The 17,259-nt window shown below is 48.2% G+C and overlaps 1 protein-coding gene across 2 annotated transcripts in view; it reads left to right on the top strand.

Annotated features, from left to right (window-relative positions):
- The window catches only part of sema3c (sema domain, immunoglobulin domain (Ig), short basic domain, secreted, (semaphorin) 3C), a 43,126-nt gene extending 27,417 nt beyond the window's left edge, over positions 1–15,709 (top strand). For both annotated transcript variants that reach the window (XM_076297443.1, XM_076297442.1), the window contains 13 exons: positions 110–200; positions 3,817–3,936; positions 4,761–4,903; positions 5,124–5,238; positions 5,795–5,864; positions 7,054–7,198; positions 7,487–7,709; positions 10,183–10,271; positions 10,992–11,033; positions 11,303–11,460; positions 12,276–12,343; positions 13,628–13,758; positions 15,293–15,709. In XM_076297443.1, the coding sequence (XP_076153558.1) occupies positions 110–200; positions 3,817–3,936; positions 4,761–4,903; positions 5,124–5,238; positions 5,795–5,864; positions 7,054–7,198; positions 7,487–7,709; positions 10,183–10,271; positions 10,992–11,033; positions 11,303–11,460; positions 12,276–12,343; positions 13,628–13,758; positions 15,293–15,709 (1,812 nt within the window). The remainder of the gene's footprint in view (positions 1–109; positions 201–3,816; positions 3,937–4,760; positions 4,904–5,123; positions 5,239–5,794; positions 5,865–7,053; positions 7,199–7,486; positions 7,710–10,182; positions 10,272–10,991; positions 11,034–11,302; positions 11,461–12,275; positions 12,344–13,627; positions 13,759–15,292) is intronic.
- The last annotated feature ends 1,550 nt before the right edge of the window (positions 15,710–17,259 follow it).

A 17,259-nucleotide genomic window follows, 5' to 3' on the forward strand; every position in this document is an offset into this window, starting at 1 on the left:
ATAAAACCTAAAGGATGGAAACAAACAGTGTCTGTCTTTCCCTCTGTGTTTGTCTATTCCCCACTCTCTCTCTCTCTCTCTCTCTGTTTCTCACTCTATCTTTCTGCAGGAGAAGGTCTTCCAGATTGCCTCTCGGGCTGAATCAGGGAAGGGAAGATGTTCTTTCAACCCGCAGGTCAACACAGTCTCTGTCATGCTGAGTAAGTTCTCCGACCCCCCTCCCCCTTTCACCACCAAGCCTTACAGTGACACTTATAACCCCCCCACTCCCCCTCTCACTCCACACACACACACACACACACACACACACACACACACACACACACACACACACACACACACACACACACACAAACACAAACATACAAACACACACACACACACACACACACACACACATTCACATTCATACATACAGTACATAAGCACACACATGCAGTATATACACAGAGACCTCCCCCTCTCCCATTCGTGTGACCTCACGGGTCGCCCGGCAACATCCCGCTCCGTCAGCGCCGGGCCTTTGATCTGTGATTGGTCGCAGGGTGTCCGGTTGCTGTTGACACACGGCCAGTGCTGCGGAGGCCGTTTGGCGTGTCACGCAACAGCTCGGCTTTCGGACACCTGAGACCCGTGTGCCCACCCAACCCGCCCGCCCGCCCGCCTTGCCTCACGCCCACCGGATCCTCCCCCTGAACTCTCCTGCCCTCCTGCATGCCCACTCTCTTGCCCCCTTTTGCCCTCTCCTGTCAGGCTGCCCCTGTGTCCGGTGCGTGTAAGTTCAGTGCACTGCAAGGGTGGGCAGCAGGTTGACCAGTTCAAATAAATGCTCTCTCATCGTTTTTACATGTTGCCATACAGAGCACAAAACTTGAGGAGATCACTTACTGTAAGGTCAGTGATCAATTAAAATTTGAATACTGCTTTAAGAACTCTAAAGAAATTGGTTTAAAGAAAGGTGCAATCTGAAACCTGCAAGAGTCATATTGTCTCTATTAAATAATCTTGAAGATTCTATGCAGGATGCCCACAACAATCAGCTTTACATTAAGCGTAGCAACCCCTTCTCTGGCTTTAGCAACTCCTTATGTCCCCATGATGAAAATGTTCCATATGGACCTCTCCCAGGGAAGCTACACCGGGCACGTAACTGAAGCGTTCCGTTCGCGTAGCGTCTGCTGCAAAAATTAGCTTCCACTATAATCAATGGAAGTAGCTATACCAGACGTGATAACGGCACGTACATTCGGAAAAAAATAGACCAGGCTTCTAAAATGGATTTTACGCGTCGCGAATGGAGCGCTTCAGTTACGCGCCTGGTGTAGCTTCACTGTCAGTCTGTCAAAGACCCAGTGAGGGTGTCTGTTTTGTCCTAGTGCAGAGAGTCCGTCCAGTGTGCTGTGGAGGGCCATGCTGAGAATGGCATTGTGGGAGATGAGAGCTGACGGGCGGCCAGGCTGAAGCCTGATGGCAGCAGGCCCCCTGCCTGAGGCTGCTAAGAGGCCGCATCTTTCCCGTGTCGAGCCCCCGCGGCGGCCGCCTCCCCACGGCCGTCCACGGTCTGCGGGCTGTCGACACGCTTCCCTCGCATCAGCTGCCACTTGGCCCCCCGCCACGCTCGCCGGATAGAGGGATAGAGGGACGAGGCAGTGGAGGAGTGCGAGCAGCAGGCATGAGGAAGCATTGGTAGAGGGGTCACTGGGAAAGAATGGGTGGAGAAGCCGAGAGGGAACAAATCCAACGTGAAGTGCCTTTCCTGTCTCTGCTTTGGCCATGAGGATGCATAACGTTATTTCAACATGTAACTTACATTTGGAAATGGTCTTTGTCTTGCACGCATTTTCCAACCCATCTGTGCTGCAAGATGACGCACAAACACACGGACACACACACACGCGCGCACACACACACACACACACACACACACACATACACACACACTTACTGTACTGTTTTCTTCTGGGCAGATGTTGGAGAGATTGCAGCTGATTATTAAAATGTTTTTCGGCTATTGCAACACTTTATTGCACATAAGCCGTTGCAGCTTGTTGGGACGACTCGGCCGGGACTTTCTGCATCTTGTGGCAGATGTACGAAAGAGATAGTGAAACAGTCCTTCTCTTCAAGTCAAGTCAAGTCAGTTTTATTTGTATAGCGCATTTAACATGCAACCCAAAGCGCTCCACATATAAGACATTGTCATTGACACATAGACTAACAAAGACAATAGCGGATGGAGCGGCGTAGTCGCCAGCGTACCCGTGACACCAAGACATACAAGACAGACAACAAACTAATTAATAAATAAAAAATAAAAATAAAATTAGTCCAATTTCCAACCGGCTGAAAATGTCCAAGGGCAATGATGACTCGCGTGAAACTGCGCACAGCTGTGTCTACACAACCGATGCAACGCCAACAAAGTTCTTTACACTCACTGGCAGTCTGGAGACAACGTGAATGCCAGGCCTTGCCAGTCTGGAGATCACTGGAAGCCTACCAGTCCGAAAGTCGTGGGCAATCCTGTAGATCAGCAACTCGGTGGACTTTGACGAGTTTGTTGGTCCGTAATGCAGAGTTCTTCAACGTTAACGTTAAAGGAATTATCCGGAGTAAAAAACACTTTAGATCGATTTCCGGATGATTGGGGGTACATACGTTGAGTTGACATCAAAATTATGTCATTCGGATGTGTTTTGAGAAAGTTCGATTGTACTGTTTTCAGTCACAACTCGTAGCCTGGAAGTGAGCTGGGCATTTCAATTGAGCCGCTACAAAACGCTATTTTTATACCTATTCTACAGTTCCAAACAACATAACACTTACGTGGTAGTGAGTAGAGGGTCCCTAAAGCCAAACCGAAGTATCCCGAGGTCTTTATGTGGTCGAATAGAGAGTCCAGAATGAATTTCATCAAGCCAGTACCTTTCCGGAAATGTTGCCATCTTTGCCGCCACCTTCTGCCGAGTCTTATTGCTGTGTAACACGCTCTGGAAATTCACAATTTCGTCGCCGTTTAAAAAAAAAAAACATAGTCCAGTCCATACAACTTCATTTCAATTTCGAAAGAAATACTGGACTATGTTTTTAAAAAAAAAAAAAACGGCGACGAAATTGTGAATTTCCAGAGCGTGTTACAACACACTCAGCAATAAGACTCCTACAGACTTTCCCCTGAAGGTGGCGGCAAAGATGGCAACATTTCCGGAAAGGTACTGGCTTGATGAAATTCATTCTGGACTCTCTATTCAACCACATAAAGACCTCGGGATACTTCGGTTTGGCTTTAGGGACCCTCTACTCACTACCACGTAAGTGTTATGTTGTTTGGAACTGTAGAAGAGGTATAAAAATAGCGTTTTGTAGCCGCGCAATTGAAATGCCCAGCTCACTTCCAGGCTACGAGTTGTGACTGAAATCGGTACAATCGAATTTTTTCAAAACACATCCGAATGACATAATTTTGATGTCAACTCAACGTATGTACCCCCAATCATCCGGAAATCGATCTAAAGTGCATAATTCCTTTAACGTAAGTCTGCTCAATCCAGACTCCATGGCATGGCAGCTCACAGGTCAGAAACAGCTCGGCGGCCTCGGCAGATCTTTCACAGAGTAGCTCCAGCTGCTGTCCCGAGAAATCCCCTCGACCAGACAGCGAAGTGCAGCACCGGCTCACAGATGGATGGGAAGGATGTAAGAGGCCCAGGGCAAAAGCTAGCCATAGCAAGCTCCCAATGGAAAGATGTTAACAACATCAGCCGACTTGAAAGCAGTAAAAAGGACTAACACGAAAACTCTTGTTGTCGTTTTCAGACCAGGAGCTCTTCTCTGGCATGTACATTGACTTCATGGGCACGGACGCCGCTATCTTCCGGAGCCTGACCACCAGGAACGCCGTGAGGACTGACCAGCACAACTCCAAATGGCTGAGTGGTGAGACAACCCCCCCCCCCCCACCTTACACACACACACACACACACACTCTCTCTCACACACACACACACACACACACTCTCTCTCTCTCTCTCTCTCACACACGTACACAAAATTCCAGCTTTTATTGACTTATTTACAACACACTGTCACAGCACAATACAACTGGTCGTATTTCAGAAGTCCTTTCCTGAAGCGATACCCTAGAGCACATCTCATGGTGTCAATAGTAAGAAGAAGTGCCATAGGAGGAAATGTGGAGCATAACCTGGGTCAATGGGGCAGATCCATCTGAGGCAGCTCTGGGAGAAATGAACCTGCCTGACGAGCTCATTCGCTCACTGAACAATGCACTCAATAAATCTGGCCATCCCCCAAAAGTCCATCTGAAACAACAGAGCTGATATTAAACATTGCCGCATATCATGCCTCTTTTTTATGATTTCTCTTCTTCTTCTTCTTCCTCCTCTGCTGTGAAAGTCACGACACTCGTACTGTACTCTTCTCCCTGACAACCAGCAGTAATCATCCCCATGTGTTGTTCGGGAGGGAGAGGGGGAAAAAGAGGGAAAAGGCACAATAGCAATATCCTTCATCTCTTTTTTATTGCTTGTTCACTTGTATAGTTTGAATAGACCTCCACTTCTAGACCCCCAAGTCAGCGCTGTTTATTTTCTGGTTTCTACAGTCAGTGGCTCGCTGGGAGGGAGACCCAGAACAAATGGGCCACCTGCAAGCCAGCTGCACTGCTGTTTATATTTGCTCTTAACCAAGTCCCTGTTTGTTTGTGTTTTGGGTGTGTATTCCTCCCGCGGTGCATAAAGAGCCCATCTTTATCGATGCCCATTTGATACCGGACGGGTCAGACCCGAACGACACCAAGCTCTACTTCTTCTTCCGCGAGCGGCTGACGGACAACAGCGGCAACACCAAGAGCATCCACACCATGGTGGCGCGCGTGTGTCCGGTGAGTGGGCCTCGGTGTGGGCGTGGGGATGTGACTCACACACGCTTTATGTGCCTATTTTGCATTTTTGCTTTGTTTTTGTTAGTGGAGACGAGAGGAATCCTCACCACTAATTTTTTTGTTTTTGATTTGTTTTTGTCTTGTCTTCCTTATTTTTCTCTACTTTCATGTGTGTCACTCATTTTCTCCCACCCTCCATTGTTTTGTCTATCTGCTGCAGAATGACACTGGCGGTCAGCGAAGTCTGGTAAATAAGTGGACCACCTTCTTGAAGGCCCGGATGGTGTGCTCAGTGCTGGAGGAAGATGGCACGGAGACCCACTTTGACGAGCTCGGTGAGTGGGTAATAAGCAGCTCTTTACCCCGTACCTCTTGGGAAACCTTTCTCAGTGATTGCATGAGTTCTCTGTGTCTCATCTCGTAGCAAGAACACCAAGATAACTTATCTTGGTAATTTGGTACCTGTCTGGATTTGGGCTGCCTCTCATATCCTTCACGCCAAATAACATTTGGAATAACTCCATTGCCTTTTCAAGCTTCTGCTTTACCGATGTTTACAGGCCAATTTTTTTTTTTTTTTACTTGTTTCCAGCTAATGGGTTTTCCTTGAGTGTTGGCACGTGTCAGATTCTGAGGCTGGAATTTGGATGGAGGGGTTTCCATCTGAATTCCATCCTCTCTATCTAACCTACATCCAATTGACCTCATGTTCAGCCTCATACTGTGCGTGTGTGTGTGTGTGTGTGTGTGTGTGTGTGTGCGTGCGTGCGTGCGTGTGTGCGTGCGTGCGTGCGTGCGTGCGTGTGTGTGTGTGTGTGTTGGGTGGAGGGCTTGTGTTAAGCCGACTGACGGACATCACTTAAATATCGTCATGCTTGTTCTCGTTTCCAGAGAGTGTGTTTTTGCTGGAGGCTGACAACCCCAAAGGCCTCCTGGTGTTTGGCGTCTTCACATCCACAAGGTAAAGCCCCTGCAGCTCCCGCATGATGAGAGCCTCACTCCCTAAAGCCTCTGGGTGTGGGTGAATATCTGAGTGAGTGAGTAGTGAGTGAGTACGAGAGAGAGGTGGGGAGGGAGAGAGAGAGAGAGAGAGAGAGAGAGAGTGGGGGAGTCACTGTAGGAGAGGTGTGGACAACATATCAGGGGCTTCTCGGAACGCACCTCCCGGAGAATGTGAAGTATCTTATTACACCGCAGCGAACTCCGATATCTCCCGCTGCCTTCGACTTTTTAGACGCCCATACATCTCTCCCTAGCTCGACGGAGACAAAGCCCGTAAACAGCGTCTCTCTCGAAGGAACTTCCAGGACATTAACAGAGTCCCACAAGTTAATGTGCCGTGATCCTATACGCACGCGAGCCATGTTTTGTCAGGGACGAATTCCAACGTTATACACTTCAGTCTCCAACGCCTGGCGCTCCGAATCCCCTCGCACAAAGCTATAATTATGACCCCCCCCCCCCCCCCCCCCCTCTGCGTAGCCATAGTTCCTGTGTGTTCTCCGTTGCGCGCCCGCACTAAAGGCGGCGTGGTGGTGGAAACGATGCGGTTGGCACCACTGGAACGCTCGCACGGACGGAAAAAAAAGACAAAGAAAAAAAGGCCAGTTCTGTGGCTGCATTTAGTTTGGGTCTGTGGGTCTGGTTTCCACCACTGGTACACACTCTTGAGAAGGGGGAACCGTCGTGGTTCTTCTCTCAGACGCACGCCAAATCAAACAAGCAGAGGGTTTTGGAGGGATAGTGGGTGAGCTCCACGTTGAGTCTCCGAACTTTGTTATTCATTGGGCTTCCTCCTCCTTTAGCCATATTAGTTTTTTTTTTTTTGCGTGCTCAGTGTTTGCTCAGTGGAAACAATGGTTCTCTGTGAGTCAGCGTCGCATAACATGCAAAGAGTCCTGCCAACACCGCAACATAACCCTCAAGGAAAAGACGAGAGGTGTTCCATTCCTCAGAGAGAATGAGAGCGAGAGAGTAGTTCTGGTTGGGTTATATGACTTGGATGTCCCTTTAAATGCTCCAGGCTGTGTTTCGAGCTTAACCGTGAAGAAGGATGGAGACTGAATTCTCTTCTCTCTCTCTCTCTTCACACTCTCTTATTCATCCACAGCGTCTTTTCATATTGTGTTGTCCTCCTCTTCTTCCCCCAGCTCCGTGTTTAAAGGGTCAGCCGTGTGCGTGTACAACATGGCCGACATCCTGACCGTCTTCAACGGGCCGTTCGCCCACAGGGAGGGCCCCAACTTTCAGTGGGTGGCTTTCCAAGGACGCATCCCCTACCCAAGGCCTGGCACAGTGAGTTCCAGCCTCCCAGATGAACACCCTAACCATTGGCTGATATTTCCACGACAGATAGAAAAGATAGATCACTTGGTGTTTATAATGTATCAGAAAGGGCCAAGTCTCAGTAGTTAAGATGATTTAGAGGGAGATTAGCAATGATAACAAAAAGTTGGAGCAAGTGTGTGTTAACTTTTTGACAGGTTTAAATCATTCCTTCATTCCCTCTCATTTTCTCTCTCTTTCGCTCTCTTTCTCTCCCTCTCTTCCCCCCTCTCTCTCTCCTTCTCTCTCTCTCTCTAGTGTCCTGGTGGAGCTTTCACACCTCATGTCCAGAGCACCAAAGAGTTTCCTGATGACGTGGTGACGTTTGTCAGGAACCACCCTGTTATGTTCAATCCCATCTACCCCGTGGGCAGGAGGCCGTTGCTGGTGCGAACACACGCTGACTACAAATACACCTCCATCGCCGTCGACCAGGTCACCGCAGCAGATGGCCAGTACCAGGTCCTCTTCCTGGGCACAGGTAACCACACATGCAACGACAAGAGTTAAGGCCTTTGCACACTGAAATAGGTAAAAAAAACTACACGCAGCAGTAGAAAACCTACGACGGAGTATTAGGGCCACACATATTTTTGCCATGAAATTTCGAGAATAAAGTTTCGAGAAAAATATCATGTCGACTTTAATCTCGACGTGTCGACATTAAACTTAACATTTCGAGAATAGGCTAAAATTGAACTATCATGTTCACTTCAATCTCAACATTTCATCTTTATTCTCGACATTCAAAACTAGTTAGTATAGTTGTTGCTAAACCCGCTTCTGAAGTACAATTTCACCAAATCATCCAGGCATTTTGTTGAGTCGTTGACCAAGCTACTTGGAGTGGTCACTCTCTCTCCAAACTGGTTTTGATGGACAATGGACATGTCAAGATGAAATGTTGAGATTAAAGTCTATATGACATATCAACTTTATTCTCGAAATTTCGAGTTTAATGTCGACTCGTCGACATGATATTTCAATTGTATTCTCGAAATTTACAGGGGTACAGGGGGAACAAGCCACGCGAAGTAGGCTATTTACAATGTCAGAGTAAAATATAAATATATCGCGACTCTAGGGTGAAGCTCTACAGTCTCCGAAAATACCTGAAACTGTATAGTATACCTTTAATGCGTGCAAAGGTTTTGGAGATGTTGTTTAAAGTTTGGATGATAAATACAGACTCACTGGGGTACCCTAACCCTAATCCTAACCTTAGTGTGCAGGCCTTTAGAATCAGATGCAGAAAGCTTTTTCATTTCTGCTCTTAACCCACAAGTGTGTAAAAGTGCCTCGCTTTTAGCTTTATTTGTTCACCAAATGTCTTTGTCTACAGCGACTAAAGAATTGGCAAAGCATGCATTTTGTCAGTATATAAGATTTAGATCAGTTGACACATACCTGGCATGTCTTCAGGTATTAGTGGTATAAAATTCCAGCTCCTCACGGTGAGCCAGATCATTTGGCTTAACTTGCCATAGAGAGCTGGCTCTGGGAGCTCCCAAATGGCTCTTTGTGCAGCTGAATTAGGTGTGTTCAGATAATCTGTCAACAATAGACAATTAAACTCTGTTTTTCACATTTACCCTACAGTATGCTCTTAGCTATGTTCTAATGCAGACGAAAAAGGTATCATTTGTTATATTTTTTGTTGTTGTTGTTGTTTTTTTAACTTAAACATATAGCGACTGCTTCTTTGTATGTGCCAATCATTGTTTCAGAAGCCCCCAGACTTCCTGGCTTGTCTGTGGTGGCTCTTAAGAGAATATCTTCTCGGTCATCCGCAAAGGTCTGGTTTCAAGCAGAGAGGAAGTGATTTACTTTATTCCTCACCATATTAAAGCAATCCCTCCCTGTGCGCTTTCTTACTGACCATTATGGAGGAGGAGGCCCGTGCTGCGGATATGAGCTGGAGGCACGCACGGGCCGAGGTGGGGGGGGACCGGGGAGTGGACAGAACTGGGAAGCAGGGGGGAAGGGGACGCGATATGATATCTGATGGCAGAATCGGCGATAACGGAGCACTACAGGAACCTGTAGCGAGGGCCCTGCAAGGCGAAGCCAGGCCACGGGTGTGTGTGTGTGTGTGTCTGTGTGTGTGTGTGTGTGTGTGTGTGTGTGTGTGTGTGTGTTCTGGGAGGCTGATGGCACGGGGAGTCGCTCCGCACAGCTGTTTGTGTTTATGACTCCCCCCGCTCCCCTTTGCTCCTCTCCTCCTCTCCACCTCTCCGCTCCCTTCTTCATCCCTCTATCCCCTCCTCCCAGATTCCTCAGCGGCGTGCCAGGAACACCGGGCCGACCGGCCGGTCGGGTCGGTCGCCACGCCAACACGCTTTTTTGCTCCTTCATGTTGTTTTTTGGGGAGAGCAGAGAGGGTTTTTTTATATAATAGGGGATTTCCATGTCTTTTTAACAGGGCCACCCTCCTCTTCCTCAGTCGGCTCACTTTCTCTTCTTCTTCATCACTCCCTCCCAGCACATAAACAAAACAGCCATCCTGTTTGTGCGAGTTCACCTCAGAGTTTATCCCTTGGAAAAGACAAGAGAGAAATGGAGAGAGTGGACCAAGGAATGCACTGCTCATTTTCATTGTCCATTCAAAATGTCACCTCAGTGTCAACTCAGGAGAGAGAGAAAGAGAGAGACAGAGAGAGAGAGAAAGGAGGGTGACAGGGGGAGAAATAAACAGTTCCGTTTACTCAGCTAAATGCACATAGTTTGCCATTCATTGTAAACCATATATGGCTTCAAGCTCACCGCCCTTTGTTGTGGTTCTTTATATGAGGGAGATAGAGTCTTTTGTACTGTTTTAACATTGCTGTTTGATTGCCTGTTCATTCCTTCCTTATTTATTCCTTATTTCCATCTGTGTTTCTTTCTTCTTCTCCCTTGCTCTTTCTCTCCCTTTCCCCCTCTCTCTCCCTCCATATATCCTCCGCTTTGTTCAGACAAAGGCACAGTACAGAAGGTGATCGTCCTGCCCACAAATGGTTCCCTGGACGAGGATCTGATTCTGGAGGAGCTGGAAGTGTTTAAGGTCTGGGCTGCTTCATTCCTGCTCCCCCTCACACACACACACACACACACACACACACACACACACACACAGACACACACACACACACACACACACACACACACACACACACACACATCAAAGCCTCATGGGCCTTCTGCTGATGCTGCTGGTTTGTGTCAGGTCAGGGTGGGGTTGGAGGATGGGCCATGGGGAGCAGATGGGAGAGATGGAGAGAGCGCCACGCCGCGCTATGCTACGCCACGCCACGCCACGCTATGCTACGGCACAGCAGGCTGAGGCAGATACGGTGCTGTGTGCCAACATCAACCGTCTGGAAGTCTGATGAGCCAGACTGTTAAGAGTGGCGTGAACTTCATTGATATGTAACAGCTTTGTGGCTGAATACCAGAATATCCTCGCCAAGAGCTGCTTTATCTTAATGGGGCAACGACTCCTGTGCGTGATCAAGGCCTGGACTGAGCTCCTTGGCTTTTATAATTTCCACTTGCGCCTGGAGTTTTGCGTCGCCACTCACCATAATACTCCAGCGGCTTCTGTGTCTGCTACTGTGGATTCTGTCCATCTCAACCAATTGGAGGGTCTTAATCAGCATTCTTCACAGAGAGCCTGTAACAACAGACCACCAGTCAAAGGGCTCACGGTTGATTATGTGGTCTGAGGGTTCGCCATGCCAGGGATAAATTTTCCAATTTGCCTTGTTTGTTTGTTTTCTTCCAGAATGGAGCTGCCGTGACCAATTTGCAGATCTCGTCCAAAAAGGTAAGTTAACAGCAGTCAGCCATTCGCTGCAGGGAAATGCCTGCGTTTCATTTGAGAAAAATCATAATTGTGGTGTGGTGTGGATCGCAGTCACTGTATCCTATAATGCGTCGAACCAAAAAAAAGCTAGAAATAAATATCTGACACAGTGGCAACATAGAGCAGGGAGCTGCAATTACCGTGGTGATTAAGTTCATTTTGCTGTCACTCACCGAGGCCAAGGAAAATAAACAGTCACCCCCCTGACATTTGAACTGTTTGCTTTGCAGCAACAGCTATACGTGAGCTCGGAACATGGCGTGTCCCAAGTGTCCCTGCACCGTTGCCATGCCTACGGCTCGGCCTGCGCCGACTGCTGCTTGGCCAGGGACCCCTACTGCGCCTGGGATGGAATGACCTGTTCTCGCTTCTACCCCACGGGGAAAAGGTAGGCCGCCCACAACCGTCCAACTGGCCTTGGAAATTTCATCAAGCTACTTAGCACTAGTGAGACGATTCCAGGAAATAACGATGATTATGATGAATCACCTATAACATTTAAAGGTTTCTCAGATATTGTTTCAGTATGTTCTAGGCTGCTTGCGTAACAGGCGGAGGATGCAGTGTATCGTGCACACCCTGATGCATTGCAGAGTTAGCTGTGGAATGCTTTAATGCGACAAAAACATGGTGCCCACTCAGCTTGCTCCTATTTTAGCATGTGACAAAGAATGGATTTCATTCTTGGCAGCTTCCGTGCAAGTTGTAATTGGCGGGAAATGGCTTCATTTTTCATATTCAGTGCCCTCTCCGCCACCCCCCCTGCTGCTATTCAACAACAACAGCTGCTCGGGGGAAATCAGTCAACCACAGTTCAAGTTTGGTTTGGGTTTAGAACTAAGGAACAGCCGCCTTGCTCCTCGGAGAACGTGCGGGAAATGAATCCGTCATACCGTTTACTTATCCTGTTGCTTTTGGTGTCTCAAGGCCGTTTCGTATCTGAGAGAAACTACTGTGAAAAAACCCACCTCACGTGGCGGAGTTTCTCTGGCTCAAATTGCATCCTCTTCACTGTTGACACAACCGGCTACTCGAGAAACGCGAGATCTAGCCACAAGAAATGAATTCACTGTTTCCCTTTGAGCTAGATTCTTTTGTAGATCATGTGTTAGCCACATCACAAAACAGTGTTTGAAGGGTAGGGAACGCTCTCTGAGGTGTGACAGTGATGGATTACTGTGCTGCTGTTTGTGTGATGCTCAGGCGCAGTCGGAGACAGGACATCATCCACGGCAACCCACTAACCCAGTGCAGAGGGTTCAATCTCAAGGGTTGGTCTTCCTCATTCTTATGCAATACCAATCTATCACTCTTTTTTGTGTTTCTTTTCCTTCTTTTTGATTTGTCTTTTATCTGTATCTTTTCATCTCTTTTGTTCTTTTGGACCTGTCTCTCCCTCATTTGCCCTCTGTCGTTAAGCTTTCAAGTGAAATTACATCAAGTCAGGATCAATTCTATTACAAATCCACAGCTACACTTGTGCCAAAGGGCAGTGTGTAGCTTGATGAAACGAGCCGCTCTATGCCTGCTGTCTTTAGTTAGATCCCCTCTACATCACCAATGAATGTGTACATGTGTAACTGCATTGAATCCAGACCCTCTAATAAACTCAACACACACACACACACACGCAGACACACACACACACACACCAGCCCCACTGCCTGCTGGGAAACTTCTCCACATATGGGATGACCCCAGCTGTCCCCTTTGGGTGCTGTACGACGTTACGCTCCCACAGATCCGTCTCTCCACGTCACCACTCCACTTCCTGTACGCCGCATGGAGCTCCGCTCAGGGACCCTCAGCACATGTTGGGTTTGTGCCAGCTAATTAGTCTTAGCACTGTCATCCATCCAGCTGACTGACAGCCCATTTGTCTGGAACTAGAAATAACAGATGACACTGCCGATAATTAGGCAAAACCCTCCACCCTCCAGACACACACACACACACACACACACGCACGCACACACACACACACACACACGCACGCACGCACGCACACACACACACACACACACACATGCCCCACCAGCCTCCACTTAAGGAGCTGGAAGGCAGATCTGGAAGTCCCTGAGGCCTGAGGTTTGCACTGAAAGGTGCAGGGGCCTGGCGCAGGCTCCACTTGTCCCCACAGTCAACTTTGACCCTACTCTTCAGGACACACACACACACACACACACACACACACACACACACACACACACACACACAGAGTTATTCATACACACTCATGAATATACACAGAGCCCATACTCATACTCACACTTACTAACTCACAGCTGTTCAGTGTAGCCATATGTCAGCTTGCAAATTCCAGCGAGTCCAGTTGGTTTCCCTTATGTCTGAATAGGAGTGTGTGTGTGTGTGTGTGTGTGTGTGTGAAGACACATGCATGTGTCCAAATCTGTGTGTGTGTGTTTGTGGGGATGCATGTCTGTGTCTGTGAGTGAGTGTGTGTGTGTGTGCACGCACGTGCGTGCGGCACATGTGTGTGTGTGTGAGTGTGTGCGTATGTGAGTGACTAACTGACTCCGACGTTTCGTTTTCAGCGTACAGAAATGCGGCGGAATTGGCCCAGTACGGGATCAGGAACAACACCACTTTCCTGGAGTGCATGCCCAAGTCACCGCAGGCCTCCATCAAGTGGCTCATCCAGAGAGACAACGACCGGCGGAAAGAGGTCAGCCAAACGGCTCGCTCACACAGCCAACATCGCTCAGTCGGTCTCCATTTCGCACTTAATGCTGTATTGTGTCAGGGATCGCACAACAACAAAAAAAACTCCTCCACGCCCATTGTTTGACCTCCGTTAGCTCGGCTTTCATGTTGCAAAAGGGCTATCGTGCGTTATTAAATGCTATCTGTTCGCGTCCAAGCCCCAGATGTTCACGTCAAACCTTGTCAAAACAATCTGGCTGAGATCACAGCCTCGATGTTGGACGTGAAAGGCCTGTCCCTGCCCGCTCGTGCTCCTCTAACAAGCGCGGTGTCATAGGTGGCGTTCCAGACCAAACTGTTTCAGATGTTGTCGAGTGCAGCTAACGAGAGAGATATTCCCCTGTGGCTCACATTTTAGGGATAGCTGACACCTCCCGATATTGGCTGCTGTCCCTCCAGGGAAACAGTGGGTCGTTAAGAGATAACGTATGCTCGGAGAGCGCAGAAGCACCTGTGTGTTTTATGGCTTTGACTTTTACTTGGGTTTTACGGCTCATGAATGTCATATGTGACTGCGGTGAGAATGGGTATGGAGGGCACCTTGGTTTCTTGGTGAAGTTGGTAGAGAAGTGCCGCACACTCTGCCTCCACGTTAATGTGTTTATGAAACAGTATTGTTTTGGCCTGGGGCCTTCATCAGATCGTGCATTTAGGTGGAGTAATCAAAGACTCAATGGCAAAAGTCTTTGCTCTTTGGCAGGCTCTAAACAGCAAATAATTAAATAAACAATTTATTCAACTAGCACATTGTCGTAGAGTGTGGCTAACGAGAGGCTTCCCCCGCGGCCCACATTTTAGAGATAACTGACACCTCCCGATATTGGCTGCTGTCCCTCCAGGGCAGTCTGAGAGTGCTAAGGCCCAGGCCTGTTATCTAGATCCACTCCAAAAGTAAACAGGTTCTTCCATGGCCCATGTCAAGTTTCATGAACATCAGGCTTGATAGTTCTTTAAGTTATCCTGCTGACAGGCATATCGTACAAACAGACAACCAAAATAATAATAATAATAATAATAATAATAATAATACATTTGATTTATAATGCACTTTTCATCATACAGTAGATCTCAAAGTGCTACAGGTTAAAAACAAAAAAAAGGCGAGCAGTTTAAGGGAAAAAAAAGAAAAGGTTTTAAAAAACATCTAAAGGGGACCAAAAGCTTTGCTAAAAAGAAAAGTCTTAAGACCTTTTTTAAAAGTGTCAGTGGATTGTGGTGCCCTCAAAATCAGCCTTTTTATATCAAAACTTCACTGTAGCTTTGGATAAATCTTGCAACAGATTACATACAGTATAAAGGCTTGACTGAGCTCTGAACGATGTCCATGGAGAAGCATGTAAAGTCATCGTTCAAATGACTGCATGTTAATGATTGCCATGGGTTATGACATAGCTGCCATACCTCTACTCTCTCACTTCAGTATAGCGTCTGCAGAGCAGCTTGGTAACCTCTTGATTCCTCCCCCTTCCCTCCTCCTCTTCGCTCCCTCCCTGCAGGTGAAGCTAAGTGACCGCGTGGTCTCCACAGAGCACGGCCTTCTCATCCGATCGGTGCAGCCGTCCGACCAAGGCCTCTACTACTGCTTGACCACCGAGAACGGCTTCAAGCGCACCGTGGCCAAGCTTCGCCTGCGCGTGCTGAGCGAGGCGCTGGTCAGCGCGCTGACCACCAAGCAGCAGTCGCCCTGGGGCTGGGCGGCGCTGCACCCCAAGGCCCTGGTGTCGGCCTTCACGCCGGCCGACGCGCTCGCCGTGCAGCAGTACTGCAAGGAGCGCAAGCAGCTCCAGGGTCTGGCCCCCGCCGGGGCCTCCGTCTCGGTCGCCAGGGGCGACATGGGCAAGCTGGGCAAGCTCAAGCCGCTGCTGGACCGCACCAAGAGCCGCAACCGCCGGAACCACCTGCCCCTGGAGTAGATGGTGGTGTCGGGGAAGGGATGGAGGGAGGGGGGGGGGGGGTGTTGGGGTGGAGAGAGAAGGAGAGGAGGAGGGAGGGGGGGTGTTAGGGTGGAGAGAGAAGTAGAGGAGGAGGACAAAGGGAGGGGTTGTGGGGGGGAGAGAAAATGACTGACTGAGCATCTGGGGTATGCCTTTGGGTACGCCGCGCTCCAATGGACTTCTTTTAGACATTTATGTTCCGGGCTGCCCCTGACTGCATTGGGCCCACACATTTGGGGGAGTCATGACGGCACTGAAGAGAGAGAGAGAGAGAGAGAGAGAGAGCGAGAGAGAGAGAGAAAGAGAGAGAGATGTGCTTCCTTCAATGCCTCTACAGTAGTCTTACGTGCATGAGGTACTCAGTGACTGTGACCTATGCCAACACAGACACTCACACTCACACACACACACACACACACTCTCACTCACTCACTCACTCACTCACTCACTCTCACACACACACACTCACACACACACACACACAGTTGTTACACCATCTGCACCCTGCACTTGGGTCACGTGTGTGCAGTGGGTGAAAGGACTTTCCCTCTCAGCAAATCTCCTGACTAGCAATACCGAATGAGACTACAAGCAAGCAAGCATGATCTGGTATTTATAAAAACCAAGCTGCAGTAATATTGACTTTAAGTAAAAGAAGGTGTTGGTCCATGCATATAAGATATGTGCCATTGTTTGTTCTGAGATGCCGTACTTGCATGCTTTAGATGAAAAGTCTAGCTGTTTTTCCTCTGTTTTGACAAGCATTCAACAAATGCAACTAAGCGTCCAACATGATTACACAGTACAAATTGTTTACAGAAATGTAGCACTCCGTGGCAAAGCTTGCTAGCAAACCACAGGGCTATCTTAAAAATAAAGGTAGTTTGTATTCCCTTTTTCTGCGCAAACTATTCAACTATTCAAAGATTACAAACACATAGGTCTTCCAAGAGGGACTGTGAACAGTACACAATTTACGCCTTTATAAGGGGCTCTTGGACAGAACTCTTGTTTCATCTCGACAGGCTGTTCCGCTTTACCGCAGATGATTTGGCAGACCCAAATGTTCCCCTACAAGAACGTCTCACCAATGGAAATTACAACATGGTGGACAGGCCAAAGTACACGAGCTATCAGATGCCCCACAGATGTCCAAGACAAGTGTGTGTGTGTGTGTGTGTGTGTGTGTGTGTGTGTAATGACAGACATCTGTGGGGAGAAGTAGACACAGTCCACCTCACTTGCTGGACCTCAGGCTTCCATAGAAAACCACTTGCTGGACCCAGGCTTTATACCACGTCGTCACACACCTGCGTGTACACATTCACCGATGGAAAGCTTTTAGGAGACAAAAGGCTTCCATGTTTCAAAAAAAACATCAGTTCCCTTATTAAACCTGAGATAGCATGATTAATGTACGAAATACGTTCATATGTAAGTGTCACACAGGTACACTGAACTATATAAGCTGTCTGTTTGTTTGGATTGACCCGACCGTATGGTTTATAACTAATGTTTTCCCTGAGAGA

Source organism: Alosa pseudoharengus, unplaced genomic scaffold, assembly GCF_046254945.1.
Source record: "Alosa pseudoharengus isolate Yale_2024_CS ecotype anadromous, Long Island Sound unplaced genomic scaffold, YU_APseudo_1.1 YU_APseudo_1.1_scf_20, whole genome shotgun sequence".
Classification (NCBI taxonomy): domain Eukaryota; kingdom Metazoa; phylum Chordata; class Actinopteri; order Clupeiformes; family Clupeidae; genus Alosa; species Alosa pseudoharengus.